Genomic DNA, 22,703 nt, shown 5'->3' with positions numbered 1-22,703 from the left:
AAATCGATTTCAAATTGGCGAAATTTGAAGACAACCTCATGACTTCTAATCAAACCATTTAATCATTTAACCCTTACAAATCTGATCATATTTTTGTTTCGATTATAGATATTTTTACCTTAAGGTCATTCGCTTCTTCATTCAGGTTAGAAATTTTCCTATAACAAATCTCTATTCCTATGTGCGGGGTTGGGATTCGAACCCAGGTGAGCTACGTACATGACATTCAATGTACGCATTCCACCATGCCCGCTCGAGTCTGATCTTGTTTCGATGCGAGAATTAGGTTGGTATAAACATAGTTGATATCAAATATGCAGTAGTTTAGAATTTTCGCTATTCTAGTTACCTCATACACAAGATATTAAATTTTTAATTGTATTCTCAAATTAATTTTTGTCGAAAAAGTATTTGCCAAAATTTCAGTTTCTGTTAAAAATCCGGGCCCCCTTCAAAACTCCGGGCCCGGGGGGAAATACCCCGGTCCCCCCTCCCCTCTCAACGGCCCTGGCCATAAAAACTAAATGACCCCCTAATCTTACGAAAATTATATTACCCCTTTGTGTATATGTATAGCTATAAATGCGCCTTAGTTTAATTTCAAAAATCAATATGTAATCCCCTAATTTTAAGTAATTTAAAATGTTAAGCAAAACAAAATTGGCACCTTTAAGCTAACGCAAACCTGCCTTATCAAATAAACGAATTGAAAAAAAAAAAAAACAGTTTCATTTGTACTTCAAACAAGGCACATAATATAAAAGTCATTGTTTTGGTCGAACTGGCACAGGCAGAAGCAAAAAGCACACTGAGTATCGTGACTGTTGTCTTTGGTGGTTCCCATTTGTTTAAATCAGATGAGATACACATTTATTAACAGTTGCCGAAGAGTAAGTTTTTAAACGTATTTTTTGAAAATTTCGTAGGGCTTAACCTCGCTAGAGAAAATCGGTTCAATCATCACCGATGAACCGATGTGACTTTAATTGTGGAATATGCCCGGAATTCCAGACTTCCGGAATCGTTAATAGTGGACAATATATTCAAAGAATATTTGATTGGCAATCAGTGATCTAGATCTGCGATTAGAAGTAATTTGGTGACCATTTCAATAGTTTTTAGCCTCTGAGGTATTACGATTCTACCGATGTATATGGGAAATTCCAGTGTATCCTTACTAACACCCCTGTAGCTCCGGAAGCAAGAGTCAGAACCGAATGAAATTCAGCAGCAGTCAATGGTATTACTGTATCTTTCATTTGAAATCAAGTTTGTAAAAATTGGTAGAGAATTCGTTGGGGAATGGGTGTGATATTAGCTTAGAAACTTGGTGGGTTCCCCGGGGGCGTCATGAACCGTCATAGGTGGCCAATATGGTCAAAGCTGCTTTGATTAATCATTAGTGATCCAGACCCGCAAACTAGAGTAATGTTACATCAATTTTAATATGTTTTACATCATTTGAACGTCATGGTGGTACCAGTTTATATGGGAATTTGCTGTGTGACCGCACTCTTCATACCTTATACCTTTCAGATGAAACTAAGTTTGCGAAAATCGGTTCAGCCATCTCTGAGAAAATTGTGTGAGTTTAAATGACACACACACACATACACACATACATACACACAGACATATGCCGATCTCGACGAACTTAATCGAATGGTGTATGACACTCGGCCCTCCGGGCCTCAGTTAAAAGTCGATTTTTACAGTGATTGCATAGCCTTTCTTTCTATGAGAAAGGCAAAAATTGATAAAGGATAACAGGAAACCAGAAAACCATATTGCGAAGATTAAAAAAGTCTAGCATTATTGAACAAATGGTGAAAATAATAAAAAATCGATAGGAAAGTAGGAAAAAAATGTAGAATCAATGAAAATGAAAAAAAAACTACTAAAAAGAATACAAACATTAATATAAAAAATGCATAAAACTGAAAAAGTTGATAAATCAAGAATAATAAAATTTATTTAACCATAAAAACAAGAAATATTTAAAGTAATAGAAAAAATAAATAAAACGTTAAGAATGCATAAAACTAAAGGAGTATATATAACAGACGAGAATAAAATAACCATAGAGAAATTAAAAAAAAATGGACGAACCAGAAAATTTTGAAATACTGGAAAATTGAAACGACGAAAAGACGAAAAAGTAAAGAAAATTGGAAGTATTGAACAAAAACGGAGCAAACAGACAAAATGGAAAACAAAAAATAGTAGAAAAAAGCCTACATGGTATACTATAGGAACACAAAAAAAAGATATTTACACGAAAAAATAAATAAAATATTTTTAATATTATTTAAGAGATAGAAAAAGCACTAGAAATGAAATTTTAAATAAATTCAAACAACGAACTAAATGTAAAATTAAGAAAAAGTGCGCATAGTGTCAAGAAAAGATAAATCAAATGTTTTTTTTAGGAAAATTTAAAAAAATCAATGCTAACGTATAGAAAAATGGTCAACAGAAATCTTTCAAAATAGGTTAAATGGAAAACATGAAGAAATAACAATAACGAATAAAACCTTAAGAAAAAGGTATAACAAATAAATCAAATTATATTAAATGAACAATCGGAAAAATAAAACTACGATAAACGGAAAGCTAAAAACTAGAAAATGCGGAAGAAAATAGGAGAAAGTTAAAAAATTAAACAATAAACAATAAGGAATGAATATGAATAAGTAAATTTTTTTTTGGAAATGCAAAAAATATGAAAAAAAGGGAAATAGAAAAAGGCTATGACAAGAATAAATGTAGTAAATAGACAAATTCTAAAAATTAGATGGAATGACAAAAGATGCAAATAAAAAGCATGGTATGAAAATATGAAACAATAAGAAAAAAAAATAAAGAAAGCAGAATTTTCTCAAAAAAATTGCGAATAAAATTAAATAACAGAGAAAAAACTATAAATTAAAGTAAGTGATAGTGATAGCAATAGAAAAAAGCAAAAGTAAGGAACGTAAAAAGATGGATAAAATAAAAGTATGCAAATAGATAAGAAGGCAGAATTTCATAATTGTAGAAATACAAATACAATCCACAATTTGAAAAAAATAGATCAATGAAATTTTAACAAAATAAAAAAATCCATGTAGGAATAAAAAAATGGAAAAAATGAGAAACATAGATCAAATTTCAAATAATGGTTTTGGTTGGATTTTACGCTATGCTAGTTTTGAAAACATTCATAATCCTATAAAAACATGAATTATTCTTTTATTTGTGTTGGTGTGTTAGCACACCTTAAAATATTTTACAAGAATGTTGTAACTGATTTCTAGAAAATAGTTCAAAAATAAAATCGTTACGTTCAGGAAGCGACGTTCAAAATCTCACGCTCACTCCTCCAAAACGAAAAGATTTTGTATGCGGATTTAATTTGCTACATTAGTTAGCTAATCTTGCTAACTAGTTGATTTAGTTTGGTAGCAGAGTTAAATTTTCTCTTCGAAATAAATCAAACACAATTTAGCAATTTAGTTGAACATGTGCTTCTTAGAATCTTTGCAGCTGCAGGATTGTGAACTGAGAGATCTTCTCTTCATGCTCCATGACATATAAAATTCAAAACAAAACTATTAACACTATACTCGTCACGAAAGGGGCTTGTTGTGTACGCAATTTGCTGTTATAATGAAAATGTTCATAAAGGCCGTATTTGAAAGAATTGTAAAACGTATTTATTTTTTCCATCCCTGGCCTCTTTGCTAGGGGGAATTGGTAGTCGAAAATCGCCGAAAAAAGCTACGTCATTTGAGTATGACCCCTTTACAAAAATGTTTCAGAATCATCTCGTATCTGAATATGATTTTTTATAGATTTTGTATCAATGAACGGCAAACCAAATATATTAAATTTTAAATATAAATTTTTGGATTAATTTCGAATTCTTTTGGTATATCAAGAGTTTTTGATGACTCATTTGTCCAATTGAGCTCTCAAATAGAGGTAGAGTTACCGCCTCTAGTGGTACTTTGTCCAGCAGAATTTTACTGAACAGAGGATAGACTTTAAGAGAAACATGGGTATGCGTTGAAATCAATTAGAATTTCGAATTAAGGTGATCACTCGACAGAATTTTGGAGCACTCCCATTGCTTTTTATTGTATAAAACGCTTAAGGACATTATACATGCGAGCCACAACATAACTCCTGCGCCGCACACACCCCTCTCCCTTGCCTCACGATGTATCTGACATGAGCAAATATAAAAATACGTTTTTCAATACACTAACCTTGCCGGTGTACCACGAAACTGCTACTTGAGGAAGCTAGAACATTTTCCTATACAATCAACCCGAGTTTTTGAAGGAAATCCATCTGTAGCTCTTACTTTGTGCGAAAATATCACCCCTCTTCACTCGGGGTTTCTTTTCGAAACGCTTTTGTTTTTCTTCTTCTCATTTGCAGAAGACTTTTTCAAATGCACTTTAATCACACACCACTGAAAAAACACCCGCGAAACTTTAATCGTTTACTAACTAAACTCCAAATTTTCTGCCAATGTGCAGATGACCGAAGGAAAATATCCGAAAACTCTTATTTTGTGTTTGAATTTTCACTTCGAATTCCATTTTTTCTCAATTTAAACAAGCGCGTCGGTGCCTACCAACAACCTTCACCTTAAAAACAAATAAATATGCACTGTTTTATTTCTTATGTAGCTCGTAGTCCTAGGAAGGAAAATATCTTATTTTCTTCACATTCACCGTGGAGTGTAATGTTTTGGTAAAGCACTCCACCTTCTGTGCCGTTCACATTTAGTTGTATGTTTTTGCATTTGGTAACAGTTTTGTTGATTTAGTTTGATGTAGTGATTCGCTTTTTCGGATATTCACAAAGAATCCAAGAGCACCAACCACTCTCGCTTTGAAGATAACCCGAGCGAGCTTTGCTCTGCTCCTTAGTAAACAAACACGGGGCGTGAAATCACACTTGAGTTTCTTTCGAGAATCTTTGTGAGGAACATTAATCCATTGAAGCGAAGGTTCAATGGGGTAAAGTAAACCCAAATCACACTTTTAAAATAATATTTTTCAACGCCAAGAGGGGCCCTCCTTAACAATTAGGGCCTGCAACCCGAGGATGATGTTTATGAGGACTGGGTGCTGGGTGATTCCTGGTAAAGAAAAGAGCAACGCAAAAGTGCAAAATAATCCAATGGATTTTTCCGGGTGAATTCGGATTTACCTGAGCGAAGATACGGAATTCGTCTACAAAAACCGGTGTGGCAACCCTAAGCAGTGTTTTTTTCTTTCAATAATTACTTTCGGTACTAATCCAGCGCTTTCGCAGATTGGAAATTCAGTAAATCAAAAAAATCGATTTCAAATTGGCGAAATTTGAAGACAACCTCATGACTTCTAATCAAACCATTTAATCATTTAACCCTTACAAATCTGATCATATTTTTGTTTCGATTATAGATATTTTTACCTTAAGGTCATTCGCTTCTTCATTCAGGTTAGAAATTTTCCTATAACAAATCTCTATTCCTATGTGCGGGGTTGGGATTCGAACCCAGGTGAGCTACGTACATGACATTCAATGTACGCATTCCACCATGCCCGCTCGAGTCTGATCTTGTTTCGATGCGAGAATTAGGTTGGTATAAACATAGTTGATATCAAATATGCAGTAGTTTAGAATTTTCGCTATTCTAGTTACCTCATACATAAGATATTAAATTTTTAATTGTATTCTCAAATTAATTTTTGTCGAAAAAATATTTGCCAAAATTTCAGTTTCTGTTAAAAATCCGGTCCCCCTTCAAAACTCCGGGCCCGGGGGGAAATACCCCGGTCCCCCGCCTCTCGGCGGCCCTGGCCATAAAAACTAAATGACCCCCTAATCTTACGAAAATTATATTACCCCCTTGTGTATATGTATAGCTATAAATGCGCCTTAGTTTAATTTCAAAAATCAATATGTAATCCCCTAGTTTTAAGTAATTTAAAATGTTAAGCAAAACAAAATTGGCACCTTTAAGCTAACGCAAACCTGCCTTATCAAATAAACGAATTGAAAAAAAAAAAAAAAACAGTTTCATTTGTACTTCAAACAAGGCACATAATATAAAAGTCATTGTTTTGGTCGAACTGGCACAGGCAGAAGCAAAAAGCACAGTATCGTGACTGTTGTCTTTGGTGGTTCTCATTTGTTTAAATCAAATGAGATACACATTTATTAACAGTTGCCGTAGAGTAAGTTTTATAACGTATTTTTTGAAAATTTCGTAGGGCTTAACCCCGCTAGCTCCCCTCCCCTTCTGGCTACGTGCCTGACTGGGGGAATCATTGTGTGGTTGAACCACCGAAATTCATAAAAATCAATTTAACTTCAACAAACACAGCGAAGGTTTTGCCTCAGATAACAGAAGTTTATGCTCGATTAGAAATGTGCGTAGCGCCTGTAACTGCCATTTCTAATAATGCCAGCGTTAGAAAAACGCTTGTGTGTGGCGCAGTGAACGATGCAAGCTGGATTGTAGCTGTCCAACACAGGAGAGATAAGGGAGAGAGACGAATAGTGTGAAGCCAAAAATATCTTATTGAGCAGACCAATCGTGCAATGTAAATAATCATTACTCATAATACCTGATTGATTGATTGTTTTATTTACGTGACATTAAATAAAATTATTCATTCGTCACGTTCATAATACCTGAGTTAGATAAGTAGTGAACATCCAGCAAAAACGTAATTTAAATTTTCGTCAGAATTTAGTAAAATTGTGATTGTAAGGTGCATTCTAGAGTATATGTATTAAAAAAGCCAGCTTTTGAATTATTTCATTTCTTTGTTTCGAAATGCTCGTCATTTCCTAAACAAATCCAACGATTACAATACGGTTTGTTTTCAAAATAAAATTAGGGTCATTTGATGTGCAGCCTGTGTAAGCGGCTGCCAAAATGCTAGTGTTGCAATCCCCAAGTAACCATAAGCATTAAGCCATTGCACTATATTGGCTATATATTTGAACTAACGTTGCATTGAAGCTCCATTACAGCATTAACAATGCAGTGAAGGTCTATATTAGCATCAATAATGCATAACTGCACAGCCGACATATAACATTATCGCTTGCTCTATATGCGTATATAAAGCTGATATAACGCGTACACTTGATGGCGCGAAGTCTTCCGATCATAAAGGCAATAATAAAATAATACAACAGAGTAAGATTCTGGAAACGAATTTTTTGATTTAGCTTGAGCATTGCTTGGCGTCAAAAAATTTAATTTTGAGCGGCAGGAGCGCATAAGAAAAGAACAATTAGAAATGAGCGAACACGAGAGGAATGCCAATTCGCCCTGTTGCTATTATCACCCTTCTAAAGTGTTATTTATTTATAAACGTAAATCATTAGCAGGCAGCAAATGGCTCCGATAATGATGTCCTAATCTGAAAATTCATACAAAAGGAATGATTCACTTAGAACGAGGATTATGTTTACCAGTAGAAATTCTTGCAGTTATAATCTGTTTTACGGAAGACTGCCGTCAAGTGTTTAAGATCACTTAGCATAATCTAATGAAAACAGAATAGGACAATTTTATATGAGTTAGCGCCAGAGGGGAAAAATTTCGAATAAAACTATTCTCTCTTGGCAAGCCCTTGATTATATAGTTTTCTTTGCCGAAGACTTTATTCCGTCAAGTGTTTCCACTCACGAGATATGACCCAATATCAAATGAATAGGAAATTCTCAGGCACTCTAGCGCCACCGAAAAGCCCTGGATCTTATGATTTACTTTGTCGAAATGTCCACCCCGCTAAGTATTTCCGATCACGAGATATGATACAATATATAAGTTAACTATAGGTCATTTGCCTACTCCCTAGCGCCACCTGGTGGGATAATTCTGCATTAGCATGTTCTTCATCGGAAAGCCCTTGACATTTTGATCTAGTTCGCCGAAGATATTGCCCTTCCAAATGGTCAGCAATTCGTGTTATTAAAAGTTTAGATTCATGTAGTTATCCACCTCATGCAAATCGTGCGTTCACCATAAGCCGCTTTTCTCACTTTCGACAGAGCCACCCCAATTACAGCACATGACACCCTCAACTTTGCGCGCTTATAGCTTTGTCAGTTTTTGTTGAATTGACTTGCAATCTTCACGAGTCGATTTGTTGTTACAAGAAGATTCTTAATTTTTCTCACGAAAATCATTATTCGATTACAGCGCCACCTGGATCTGAAAATGTGAAACTGGTGCGTTTCTCCATACATTTGGTCAATTTTTCCCATACAAACTATGAGCCATTTGCGGAACCACTTCCAGTGTACCAAATGAGCTGATATTTTCAGGGAAGCTTAACCCATTAAGGATATTCACTACAAAATGCATTAGAAGAGAGACAATTACGGTTTTAAATAGATTTTTTTTAAATTTTTTCCGTTTTGCTCATCCTACCGAAAGGAAACATAAGAAATGGTTTCAAAACCATGGCGGACAATGACAGCATCTTAAAACTTTTTAATAGCATTAGTATTGCCAATATAAAGCTTTCAAAATTGGCATTTGTGCGCTGGTGCTATATAATAGCATTATTACTGCAGAAACGAGCTGTCAATTTCTGCACAGTAATAGCACTATATTTCGCCTTTTCTGGCATAATATCAGCATTAATCAGTATTTAGGGCTTCACGGCTCTTTAAGACAGCTTTATATGTGGATCTAAAGCAGATATTAGGCTACGTTATAATGCTTATTGGTTACTTGGGTCATCGTAAAGGGAGCGTTACCGTTTTGAATGATTTTCACTCTTCGTCTCTATACCTATTCTCTTTATCCAACACGCTGAGTAGATTTGGCATATTTATACTGCACTGGCTTTTAAAATACGAACCTTTACTTTTGGACTGACTAGATATAACAACGGATTGGCCTTTAAGCGCTCCGATTCATCTATCTGCCGTCGCACCTCTTCTCTCCGCGCTGAGCCAAGTATTGACACTTCTTCTCTGCTCATGGTACTAGTAGCAAGCGGAAGTTGCTGCACATCTGGTAAAGATTTTTTTCGTTGGAGTGTGGTGGTTACTGGAATCGACTGAAAATACAGAACAAATACAAAATTTTAATTTACCGTTACATAAACAATTTCTAAACTGATATAGAATTATCGTCGAAATAAGTTTAGGAAAATATCAATGAATGATATGATCACAAAGTTGTACGGAGAAGGCCAAGGATACAAAATGTCTACTGTTTCCGCGGCTGTAATATTTTTGCCTACATTCTCCTTTCTCATACGACGCTGCTGTCGTTTGCTACTGCAGCACGCCCAGCGAGGTACTGCAGCCTATGTGCAAAGCGGTAACATAACAAAAAATACTGGCCGTAGTATAGCCACCAGACGCGAACGGTACAGCTTCTCTTTCCTTATCGTACACTTTTTTAAATATTTTTAATCTATTTAATATTTTTCATCACAAACAACGACAGTGAATGCGGTTCATTTACGTCACGACCGGCATCAACACTTTCGTGTGCGGCCCTCTCTCTTTGAATGTGTAGAGAACAGTGTACAAAGCGAGAGGGCAAGCTTTACTGCGCCACACTCTCACCGAGAAGTCAGAGTACAGCAGCAAAACACAAATGTATTTTATTGCTGCACATAGAGCATCCAATACACCAAACCTGATCAAAATTATTTTGAAGGTTTTATGTTTAACAAAATACGTATAACTCAATACAAAGTTGACTGGAGGGTTCTGGAAGAAAAAATGTTCGAATCAATTCACCCTAAAGTGATATTTTACTTTTCACGTTGTTAAATTCATCTTTATATATATATATATATATATATATATATATATATATATATATATATATATATATATATATATATATATATATATATATATATATATATATATATATATATATATATATATATATATATATATATATATATATATATATATATATATATATATATATATATATATATATATATATATATATATATATATATATATATATATATATATATATATATATATATATATATTAGACCGGCAACAATTTTGCCTTTTTTCGGAACACTGGTAAATCAAACGGGAATTGGCTTTACATACCATATTTTAAATATGAGCTTTTTCTGAAAACTAGTTCACTCACAAAAGTTATATATGGAAGATAGGCAAAAGAAACAAATTTATTAAATAAATTTCTTGTCTTGATCATAAAATGTAGTATTTTATAAATTTTTACACTCGCGGTTAATGATTAAATCCGCTGGATTTAATTCTGTTGGGACGTGACGCCACATGCTTCCTACCGTCAGTCGATGAATCTCGGCAATCCGATTAGATACAAACACCTTCCAGGTCGACGAAGACGACGCAATCCAATGGAGCACGATAGATGAATCGGCCCAGAACACAACTGGAACTTTCAATTTTGTGGAATCTTATACGAAATCCGCCAATTCAGTGCCGAGTACCGCAGCGCACAGCTCGAGATTTGGCCATCACCAGATTGCATTGTTGTTCACCGCTAGAGTTTATGCTTTTCGCATAAATGCAGCAACCACAAGCATCGTCGGAAGCATCCAAAAAACGCTTTTAATCCACCTAACAGTGTGATGAGACATTTCTTATAACTCTTATCACTCTCTTCGCATATTATATCGTTTGAGAACATTTAGAATTTGATGCTTCGCGATGTTTTTGATAACACATACTACATAGGATAGTGGCAGGACTCAGAGAATCGCTCAAATCAGCATAGGGCAACATCAGTGCTAGAAATCTCAAACCAAATAAATGGGAAAGCGAAAAAATGGCCCATAAAATAGACATACAAACGAACTATTGCTAATGCTCTGTTAATAAAATATCTAAATTCCTCAATCAATGCATTGCGGTGGGAAAACTGAAATTTCGGTGGGAAAACTGAATCGATTTTTTTAATCGATCTGAAGTTTATACTTTACTCAAATTTCCAACGCGACTGAGAACTAAGAAATCAACGCTTTTTCGTGAAAAAAGCGATACTAGCAGTGACACCATTCAAAGAAAATCAACAGTGAATATATCCAGGCTTGGTTTTATTTCCTATTTAAGAACTATTGTGTTTTTTACATCCTAGATTGTATGATTCAGTGATCGAAACCCAAAACTTCATGAAGTATTTGAAATTATTAAATTAAAGTTTGTGTTTGCTATTGAAATTGACAAAATGATAGTATATATAGTATACCCTAGTAACAATTGAGGTTTTATGATAGTTTTATAGCCCCTGATAAAACTTAGATTGCACTTGTAGCATGCTATAAAACTTCAATTGTTACTTGGGTATAGCCCCTTCGGCGATTGTTTACTTTTTCGGTTCCACGTATCAGCATTGAAGTATCGCCCTTACGGTTTTTTACAATACCAATTTTACAATTGGTGGGGGTTTGGTGAAAATCGATCATACTGTCCAAACGGCATAATTCCGAAACCGTAATTTTTGAAGTTTTAAAATTATGCAGAATCAATTTTTCAAAAAATAGTAACAGAGTTCGTGTCTTTAGCGAATTTGTTGAGACTTTATTGTAGTCATGAATATTAACCTGAGAAAATTCACCATAAATACTTCTTGGACGATATACCGTCAAAATTATTTTATCAAATGATGCGCTGTTTAACGTTTGTAAAACTCATCGAAGATACTAAACCTCTGAAATTGGCGGTTTCAGAATGATGCTATCTTGACCTTAAATTACCTATTTAACCTATACATATAATTGGTCATACAACAAAAATCAAATGCTCATCAAAATCGATCAGAACCTGCTAGAGTCGAATGGAAATCGTCATTTTTCATAAATTTCTCTCTACATTCGGAAAGTGCTATCCTCGTTATTAATCATATAACGTTTTCGTCTCAACTCGACGCATTCCCAAAATAGAAAAAAAACCCTGTTTTAATCCACCTAGTGGTGCAATTGTGCTTTTCTCATTTGTCCAGACTACGATTCCATGACTGGTTATGTTCAATACAATGGTGGAAATGAATATTACATGTTCAGTACGATTTGCACATACGTACAATGGATCGACAGCCACGATCTTGAGATACTATGTGACACTGAAACATCGCTTGACCGCCGCTGTTTTCAAGCGATGTTTCAGTATCACATAGTAAGATCCGGGAGGTCCGGGTCCTGCCGAAAATTTTCAACTTGTTAAGAAATTTTAAACTAGTTTTAATTTTAAAGTAGCAACCCCTCACTGTATACACCGGTATGATTGACGATTTTTAGTGATTGCATAACATTTTTATATGACAAAGGCAAAAATGTACCAAAGTCCAAAAAAATCAATTTTTGTCAACCATTATTTTTTTCGAGTTTACATCACATCTCAATGTTTCATGCATTTTAAAGTCATTTGGCATCAAAAACAAATTTGATTTTGAAAAATTTTCATTTCAGTTTATATGGGAATTTGCTGTGTGATTGCACTCTTCAACTCGTTACTCCGGAACCGGAAGTCCTATCAATTAAAAAATCAATAGCTGCCGATGGGAAGGTTGTAGCTTTCATTTGAGACTAACTTTGTGCAAATCGGTCCAGCCATCTCTGAGAAACAAAGGTCACATTTTTTCCACATATACACATACATACAAACACAGACATTTTCCGATCTCGACGAACTCAGTCGATTGGCATACGACACTCGGCCCTCCGGGTCGGGATTAGAATGACGAATTTTAGAGTGAATGAGAAAGGCAAAAACATTTTTAGCAAATGTTGAAAGTTAGGCATTTTTTAGTGAGCAGTTCTATGTTTCATAGACATTAAATCAATTTTAACTTCGCTTTCTATTAAATAAAGACCCTTATTACAGTACATCTCTACAAAAACGAGCTCAATTTGAAAATAAATCTGAGGATTATGATTGATTACAGAACTCTGGAATTTTCTATTGGAATGTTTTCAGGCAGGAATTTGATATTGATGCAATTAGACAACTGTGAAATCAAGACCAATAGATCAGTTACATATCAGGACCCCATTCCGACAGTTTATCAAAAGTCCTCATGATGTTTACAACAATAGGTTATCAATCTATGGATCAGATAATTGTTATTGTAAAATTGAATTAAATCAGCCTGCATCAATAAATTTTCAACTTCAATCCAATATTTTTTTGGGTGTGGTGGGGGTGGGGGGTTGTATGGTGTTAAACCCCAAAACCATCTCTTGGCTACGCCTTTGCTTGGAGTTATTTACTTCGCTTTCATTTTCCGATATGTTTCAGATCGATCTGATGGTTATAAGTTAGAAAAATTGCAGTCAGAAGGTTCGTACAAATGAACATTTTTGCACTGACAAGTTATCAAGTTCCTTCCAGACAACTTGGAAGTGTTCGGTGATTATTTCTAGCGGTTGTAGATAGAAAAATGAAATACAAAATTCGTGTTATCGTAATAATGGTTGGCTTATTTCAATGGATTATTACTATATTGAACAATAAATAGGCGACAAAAGGTAATCCACAAACAACAAGCCATAACTTTTAAAGTATTCAAAATAGATATTTGAAGTCTTCAGTAAAGTTATTCGCAAAAGTAAGAGCTACAAATTTGCTGAAGGCATCATTTCGATATAAGCACTTCCAAAAAAAATTGTGAAAATATCTCACTCCTAGGGGGATTAATCAGCAAAAGCACAATACCAAAAGAAAGGGCATATTGCCTCCATTATATTCTCCGAAGATACTATTGACAATAAGCCGTTTTGGCGTTAATAATAGATTACATGTTTTTGGTCATATTTCTGGCAATGGGAAATGATAAAAATCTTTCGTCCGCATTTAATGTTAAATATCTCTTTTGATAATATTCCGATTTCAACAGTCTATAGCTGGTTCGAAAGATATTCGTTAAAGCTGTCTAAAAACATATAAATTGTTAATCTATATTGTCAATTTCGGCAGATAATTCAAAAAAACTGCAAAAAGCGCCATTTTTACGCATTCGAACATTCACATCTTGGAAACTAAACATCAGAATCAAAAACAAATTAATAGCGTTCGTACTGTTTTTTAGTTCTTTCATTTAAAATTGATTTGGATAAGATCGGTTCAGCCATTGCTGAGAAACACGAATGAGAATTTGTCCGTTATATACACACAGACACACACACACACAGACATTGTCCCAAATCGTCGAGCTGAGTCGATTGGTATATAAGACTCGGCCCTCCGGGCCTCGGAAAAAATCTTGATAGTTTGAGCGAATTCTTTACATTTCTTTTATAAGAAATGTAAAACGTGAAACTCGACGGTTCGATAGTTGTTGATTAAAGTACGCCGTGGTATTCGCAGGCAGTTTGAAAGAGCTGCAATTTCTCCCCGAAAGTGTGTCCACCATTTTTGATACTCATTTGGTAGAACTTCGTTCCAATTAAACTTCTGCAACCACAGTGCTTGCAAAAAGATTTTTGCGCTAACAATGGCTGCTCTCACTAAGCCCATGGGATCGAAAAGGCGCGACATCTCCGAGAGTACCAGACGCTTCGTTATCGGCTCCGATGAAGAAAACTGTGGAACTTTAAATCTGAACTTATCTAACTGTAGATTCCAAAGAAGGCCGAGAGCTTTAACCGAACCCGATTGACCGATATCAACCTGAGTCCGAGCGTCTCGAAGTGATTTGGGAATATGGGAGAGAACAGTTGGGCTATTACTACACCATTTCCGCATATTGAATCCACCAGAAAGAAGAAGAGCTACTATTTCTCGATTTGTTTCCACCAAATGTTGCTCGTCGTCGTCTCCTGACAGGTAATCATCAACGTAGAAACATTTTCTTGTCCTGTAAGCTGCTAGTGGATAATTGGTTGCCTCATCTTTAGCCAACTGGTTGAGAACGCGTGTGGCGAGAAACGGCGCGGGAGCCGTCCCGTATGTTACAGTCTTTAAACAATAAGTTTTTAATTCCTCAGAAGGATTGTTCCGAAAGAGAATCAGTAAGCAGTCGTCTGGGTGAATCCAAATGTGCCGATACATTTTTTCGGCATCATCAGAGTAGAAACGAGGGGTGGTGGTACGGTGGGGCCAATATAACACAAATCATTCAGCGAGATGTTGTTGGTGCTTCGACATGATGCGTCGAACACTACGCGTATCTTTGTGGTACTGCTGTCAGGTCGCTGAATCGCATGATGTGGAAGATAAAAGTGTGGTGTGGAAGGGGAGAAATCAGGTTTAATTATCTCCATACGCCCCAGCGACAAATACTCGTTCAAGAAGTTTGTATGCTGCACATGTAGTTGTGGATCAGACGACAGCTTTCTCTCGATTGTTGAGAATCTACGCTCAACGAGTCAAGCATTTCCTCGCGAATCGGCAAACGAACCACGAACCGGCCGTCAGAGGCTCTAAAATGTGTTTTACGAAAGTGATTCTCGCAGTATTGCTCCTCCAGTGAGAGCGCCTTGCCCTTTTCGAAGCTTTCCACCTCCCAGAATTTGTGAATCATCGACTCCATGTTGTCGATCGAGGAAAAGTTACAGCTCACGGAGGGAGAAATTTGTTCTCCAGCTTCACCAGCGACGACGTAACCAAATACTGTCTTACGCAGAACTGGCGTACCAGCACCGAGGGAGATCTGATCGTTCTCTAGAATTGAGAAGAAATTCTTAATCCCGATTATTAGGTCGATATCATGAGCGATATTAAATTTAGGATCAGCAAGAGGGAAGTGGCGGGGTATGACCCATTTCGCAATATCCACATGGGCAGTGGGTAGAATTCTGGATTACGTGATGACAAAACGATGTTGATTTTGTGCTTCACTTGTTTGACCGATTGACGTATCCCGTACACTTCGATATTGGTTGGTAAACGCTTCGAACAAAGCTGTTGAGCGAGACCTTCGGTTACGAAATTTGCTTCAGATGCACAATCTAGTAAGGCGCGAGCGAAAATGTGACTGCCATTTACGTGCTTGACTTTGACGTAGGCAGTAAGCATGAATATAGATGATTCACATGCTTTCGATACGAGCGATTATTGGGAAGCGACGGTTTGACAATTTGTCTCTTGCAAGGAGCTATGAGCCACGATTGACGTTATTACTTGCGTAACCGGCGACGGAATGATCCATTATTCCGATGGATCCCATGAAATTGAGTCGCCATGCATGGCACCGACAACGGCGTTTCGACGACCGAGGCCGATCGTGAGGATAGCTGACATTGGTCGACTTGTGCTGCCACAGACTTATCATGGCCCTCTGTACTGGCAGGCGATTGTGAACTCTAATGTAATAAAGTGTGGTGGCGTTTATTGCACGTCCTACAGAAACGGGCTGAGCAATTTTTCATCAAGTGTGAGGATCTTAAGCAATTTAAACAAAGGGCCTTGTCTTTTAGCTAATTCGAAGCGTTTTTGTGGAACTAGCTTCTTGAGTTCATCGCACTGTGATAATATGTGCGACTGTTTGCAAAGAATGCACTTTGGAGTATTATCGCTGTACGCAGAGTGGTACAAGGAGGTTCTTGTACGGGACGGTTTCGACTCTTGCTTCGATTCAAGTTTATGAGCCGGCGATGAAGGTTGGGAGAGCGTAATCGACTGTAAAATTCGTGAACGTTTTTGTATGGAGGTCACTAGGTTCGCATACACCGGTCGCACTTCGTCCTCCAACGAATTTTCCCACTCCTTTTGCGTTGATGGATCTAGCTTGCTACTGAGCAATTCAATCAGAAAAGAATTGCAATGTTCCTTGGGGTCTTTCAATTTATTCAGCATGCTAGTACCCTTAATTAAGTTACTTCAACTTAACCGTTACACAAGGTTGTAAAAGAAAAATATTTTTAAAATGTTGAATAAAAAATGTTTCTAGAAATGGTATTACCCCCTTAAGAAAAATGAAGATGCTGGCCGATTTATAGGTGTAATCAAACTTCATGAAACTCAGCTGAAGACCTCTTATCACAAAAACATCAACAATAGCTAAAATTACTTTTGTTCACCATTTTTCAGTTTGTGACCATAGTGCGGCATCTCACCCGCACATGCGGCATCTCTCCCGCAATGACATTTAAAAAAAAAATGTTTATGGAAATTCGATGAATTTGTTTCATGACAAAATCCATTTCACAGTATTTTCGAAACTTGTCGCAATTGATAAAATTGATTTTATCAAATATTGAATGGTTTTCTTTGATGCAGGATCGATTTTAAGAAATGTGCGGCATATCTCCCCAAATTACCCTAATTATTAGGTAAATTCACAAAATGTTTTCGGAATCGAATTCCTTGAACCACGTAGATGTGTTTTCATACCCGGATATTCAAAATAGATTTAGCCCTAAAACACCAGTAAAGCAATATTCTGTATGTAACCGTCTCATTTTTAGTTAGTGGAACTTGTTAGGCGAGGAATAAAAATACAAAATTTTTAATATCTCCTAGAGCTTCCATCCCGGGAGTTTATTTTCCGGGAATCTCGGGTTTTTTGGATTTCCCGTGAAATTGTGTTTTCCCATTCTCAAAATTCGGGAATCCCAGAAAAAAAAAATTAATTTATTCCAAAAGGCTTAAAAAAATGATAAAATGAAAAAAATGATGAAATGAAATAGATTATTTATTTTATATTTTTTTTTCATTTTCTTTATTTTTAAACAATAAAATAATTAAAATGAAAACATCAACGATATTAAAGTCATAGAATAAATAGAATAAGCTAAATTGTGTCTAAATAATGTTCTGGATGAAATGAATTAATTGAATGACCAAACAAAATTAGTGAGTTTATTAAAATGAATAAAATCTGTGAACCGGAAGAAAGATAAAATTGAATAACATGAAAAAAGTGAATAAAATAAGTTAAATGAATGATGCAAATAAGATGCACGAGCTAATGTACGGATCGGAATGCATACAAAGAATAAATTGAATTCAATAGATTAAATGAGCTGAAATGAACAAAATAAATGAAAAGAATGCTAAACGAAAAAAACCATTAAAATGGAATGATCATATATATATATATATATATATATATATATATATATATATATATATATATATATATATATATATATATATATATATATATATATATATATATATATATATATATATATATATATATATATATATATATATATATATATATATATATATATATATATATATATATATATATATATATATATATATATATATATATATATATATATATTTCCTTGTAATTTCACATCTATTTTTTTCCTATAATCGACCTGCAAGTGCTTAAAAGACTTTAATCTAAAAATATGCTTTATATCGTTATTACCAGGGCTTCATTGGAAAGTTGAGAAAATTTTCTTTCGATGTATGTACAGATATCTTTTAGTTAGGTGTACTAAATGACTTTTTACTAGTAAAATAACTCAAAATTAGCGTTTTTTGGAGAATTTTGTAACTATTCTAGTTATTAATCAACTAAATTTATCATCACTATTGTTCATTTGGTGCCCCTTAATATTCTCTACAACTTGTTATTCGACACTTTATCCCTATCGCTTTTCATTTCGCTGCAATTTAATAGTTAACACAGCATTACCTCATCACAAATCTAGTGTACTCGAATTCGTTTTTTTGCATATGAAACGAGATGATAAAAATGATTTTGCTTCGAAACTAAAAGAGATAATTAAATGGAGCCAAAGAAAGAATTGTAGAACTTGCTGAGATGCATTAATTCCATGATAATAATAATGCTGCTTCTTATTTACTATTTTAAGAAAATAACGAAAATGCTAATAATAACACTAACTTTAAACTAATTAACTTATAAAAGAATACTAAATTTTCTTAACTGAAAGGTATTTATACCTTTTTCTATGCAAAATTTTCCTGGCTCTTCGAATAAGAATAAGAAAAGGTACAATAAGTGCAAGTATAAGTGAATATGAGATAAAATATCCAAGTTCAATAACCCAAACACATGAAAACAAGAAAAGATAAGTGTATCAATTCAAGGAACAAATTATACATCTCTTCAAGACTAAAAATATGAATTATTAAAAAGTTAAATTTTAAATAAATTACTGTGAAAAGGTTACTTTACCTCATTAGCTGAAACATTTGAGGACATTTTTCAATGGAAAATTTTCACACCTATCCAATGGACCCAAAAGATTTGAAATATAAAGTATGTTTTTTGATTTGGAGCTATTTTAAGACAACTAAGTTTTTAACACAAAAAAATGCAATAACTTAGTAACGGTTGAGATTTGAAGGTATGTGTTGAACGATTTTTATCTCTAAATATGATAGTCAATTATCCCTCGAGAGGTTCTTAACCATGAACCAAACACCCTATATGTATATATATATATATATATATATATATATATATATATATATATATATATATATATATATATATATATATATATATATATATATATATATATATATATATATATATATATATATATATATATATATATATATATATATATATATATATATATATATATATATATATATATATATATATATATATATATATATATATATATATATATATATAACGCTAATTTTGAGTTATTTTACTAGTAAAAAGTCATTTAGTATACCTAACTAAAAGATATCTGTACATACATCGAAAGAAAATTTTCTCAACTTTCCAATGAAGCCCTAGTAATAACGATATAAAGCATATTTTTAGATTAAAGTCTTTTAAGCACTTGCAGGTCGATTAAAGGAAAAAAATAGATGTGAAATTACAAGGAAACGAGAAGAGATAGGAATATCATGTTGAAGAACAAATTATGAATCGTCTTCAAACCAATCTTTTGGATAATAGATATTGCTATAATCATAATTCACTATTTTGAGAAAACCAAAACCGCATCAAAAACACCAACTTTGAACTACTTTAAAACTAAAAGGTAAATAAAACTATCTATCAGTCTATCACCTCCCGAGAGATTCTTAACCATGAACCAAACACCCTGTATATATATACAGGGTGTTTGGTTCATGGTTAAGAACCTCTCGAGGGGTGGTAGACTGTCATATTTGGAGAAAAAAATTGTTCTACACATACCATCAAATCTCAACCGATACAGAGTTATTGAACTTTTTGTGTAAAAAACTTATTTGTCTTAAAATACCTCTAACTTTAAAAGTATACTTTGTATTTTAAATCATTTAATTCCATTCGAAAGGTGAGAAAATTTCCTATTGAATAGTGTTCTCATATAATTTAAGTAATTAGTTTTAATTACCTTTTAGCTGTAAAGTAGTTAAAAGTTAGTGTTTTTGAGGAGGCTTTTGCTAATTTTCTCGAAATAATGAAGTATGATTATAGCAGTATCCATTATCCAAAAGTTTAGGGTTTTAGGACGATTCATAATTTGTTCTTGGACGTCATATTCCTATCTCTTCTCATTTCTTTGTAATTTCATTACTATACTTTTCCTGTAACCGACTTGCAAGTGCTCAAAAGACTCTAATCTGAAAAATGTGCTTTATATCGTTATTTACAAGATTTCATTGGAAAGCTGAGAAAATGTCCTATCAGTGTATGTACAAATATCTTTTGGTTAAGTGTACTAAATGATTTTTTACTAACGAAATAACTCAAAATTTGTGTTTTTTGGAGAGTTTTTTAATTATTCTAATTATTAATCAACAAAATTTATCGTTACTATTGTAAATTTAATACCCCTTAATGTTCTCTATAACTTTTTATTTGACACTTTGTCTATATCTCTTTTTATTTTGCTGCTATTTAATAGTTAGCAAAGCATGACCTCGCCACTAATGTAGTGGGTTCGAAATCGTTATTTTTGCATATGAAACGATGTGATAAAAACGATTTTGCGTCGAAACCAAAAGAGATAATTGAATGGAGTCAAAGAAAGAACTGTAGAACTTGCTGAGATGCATTATTTCCATGATAATACTGGTGATGTTTATTATTGACTATTTTAAGAAAATTAACGAAAATGCTAATAATAGCACTAACTTTAAACTAATTTACTTCTAAAAGAATACTAAATTCACCTAACTGAAAGGTATTAATACATTTGTCTCTGTAAAATTTTCCTGGCTTTCGAATAAAAAGAAAAAAAAGTACAATAAATGCCATACTTTTTCAATTAGAGCTGGTATTAGTGAAAATGAGATAAAAATATCCAAGTTGAGTAAACCAAACTCATGAAAATAAGAAAAGGTAAGTATATCATGTCAAAGAACGAATTATGCAGCTCTTCAAGACTAATAATGTGGATTATTAAAATGATGAGGTTAACTATTAGGATTTTCAAGAAATGAACGAAAAATCGATTAAAATTGTTTAATTTTCAATTAATTACTCTGAAAAGGCTACTTAAACTCATTAGCTAAACCATGTGAGGGCATCACTCAATGCGAAATTTTCTCACCTTCCCAGTGGACCTAAAATATTTGAAATACAAAGAGAAGAGATAGGAATATCATGTTGAAGAACAAATTATGAATCGTCTTCAAACCAATCTTTTGGATAATAGATATTGCTATAATCATAATTCACTATTTTGAGAAAACCAAAACCGCATCAAAAACACCAACTTTGAACTACTTTAAAACTAAAAGGTAAATAAAACTATCTATCAGTCTATCACCTCCCGAGAGATTCTTAACCATGAACCAAACACCCTGTATATATATACAGGGTGTTTGGTTCATGGTTAAGAACCTCTCGAGGGGTGGTAGACTGTCATATTTGGAGAAAAAAATTGTTCTACACATACCATCAAATCTCAACCGATACAGAGTTATTGAACTTTTTGTGTAAAAAACTTATTTGTCTTAAAATACCTCTAACTTTAAAAGTATACTTTGTATTTTAAATCATTTAATTCCATTCGAAAGGTGAGAAAATTTCCTATTGAATAGTGTTCTCATATAATTTAAGTAATTAGTTTTAATTACCTTTTAGCTGTAAAGTAGTTAAAAGTTAGTGTTTTTGAGGAGGTTTTTGCTAATTTTCTCGAAATAATGAAGTATGATTATGGCAATATCCATTATCCAAAAGTTTAGGGTTTTAGGACGATTCATAATTTGTTCTTGGACGTCATATTCCAATCTCTTCTCATTTCTTTGTAATTTCATTACTATACTTTTCCTGTAACCGACTTGCAAGTGCTTAAAAGACTCTAATCTAAAAAATGTGCTTTATATCGTTATTTACAAGATTTCATTGGAAAGCTGAGAAAATGTCCTATCAGTGTATGTACAAATATCTTTTAGTTAAGTGTACTAAATGATTTTTTACTAACGAAATAACTCAAAATTTATGTTTTTTGGAGAGTTTTTTTAATTATTCTAATTATTAATCAACAAAATTTATCGTTACTATTGTAAATTTAATACCCCTTAATGTTCTCTATAACTTTTTATTTGACACTTTGTCTATATCTCTTTTCATTTTGCTGCTATTTAATAGTTCACAAAGCATGACCTCGCCACAAATGTAGTGGGTTCGAAATCGTTATTTTTGCATATGAAACGATGTGATAAAAACGATTTTGCGTCGAAACCAAAAGAGATAATTGAATGGAGTCAAAGAAAGAACTGTAGAACTTGCTGAGATGCATTATTTCCATGATAATACTGGTGATGTTTATTATTGACTATTTTAAGAAAATTAACGAAAATGCTAATAATAGCACTAACTTTAAACTAATTTACTTCTA

At 33.7% G+C, this 22,703-nt stretch overlaps 1 protein-coding gene across 4 annotated transcripts in view; it reads right to left on the bottom strand.

The window, feature by feature from the left end:
• LOC131682906 (uncharacterized) overlaps nucleotides 1-22,703 on the bottom strand; it is an 834,740-nt gene that overhangs the window by 254,254 nt on the left and 557,783 nt on the right. For 2 of the 4 annotated variants that reach the window (XR_009304248.1, XM_058964718.1), the window contains exon 5: nucleotides 8,871-9,071. Coding sequence is in view for 1 of the 4 variants with exons in the window: in XM_058964718.1 (XP_058820701.1) it covers nucleotides 8,871-9,071 (201 nt within the window). In the remaining 3 variants the exon portion in view is untranslated. Of the gene's footprint in view, nucleotides 1-8,870; nucleotides 9,072-22,703 lie in introns of those variants that run through there. The other 2 variants (XR_009304249.1, XR_009304250.1) reach the window with 2 other exon arrangements.

Source organism: Topomyia yanbarensis, chromosome 2 (genome assembly GCF_030247195.1).
Source record: "Topomyia yanbarensis strain Yona2022 chromosome 2, ASM3024719v1, whole genome shotgun sequence".
In the NCBI taxonomy this organism is placed as follows: domain Eukaryota; kingdom Metazoa; phylum Arthropoda; class Insecta; order Diptera; family Culicidae; genus Topomyia; species Topomyia yanbarensis.
The sequence above is the reverse complement of the archived record's forward strand: the minus strand, read 5'-3'. Positions and strand labels throughout refer to the sequence as shown.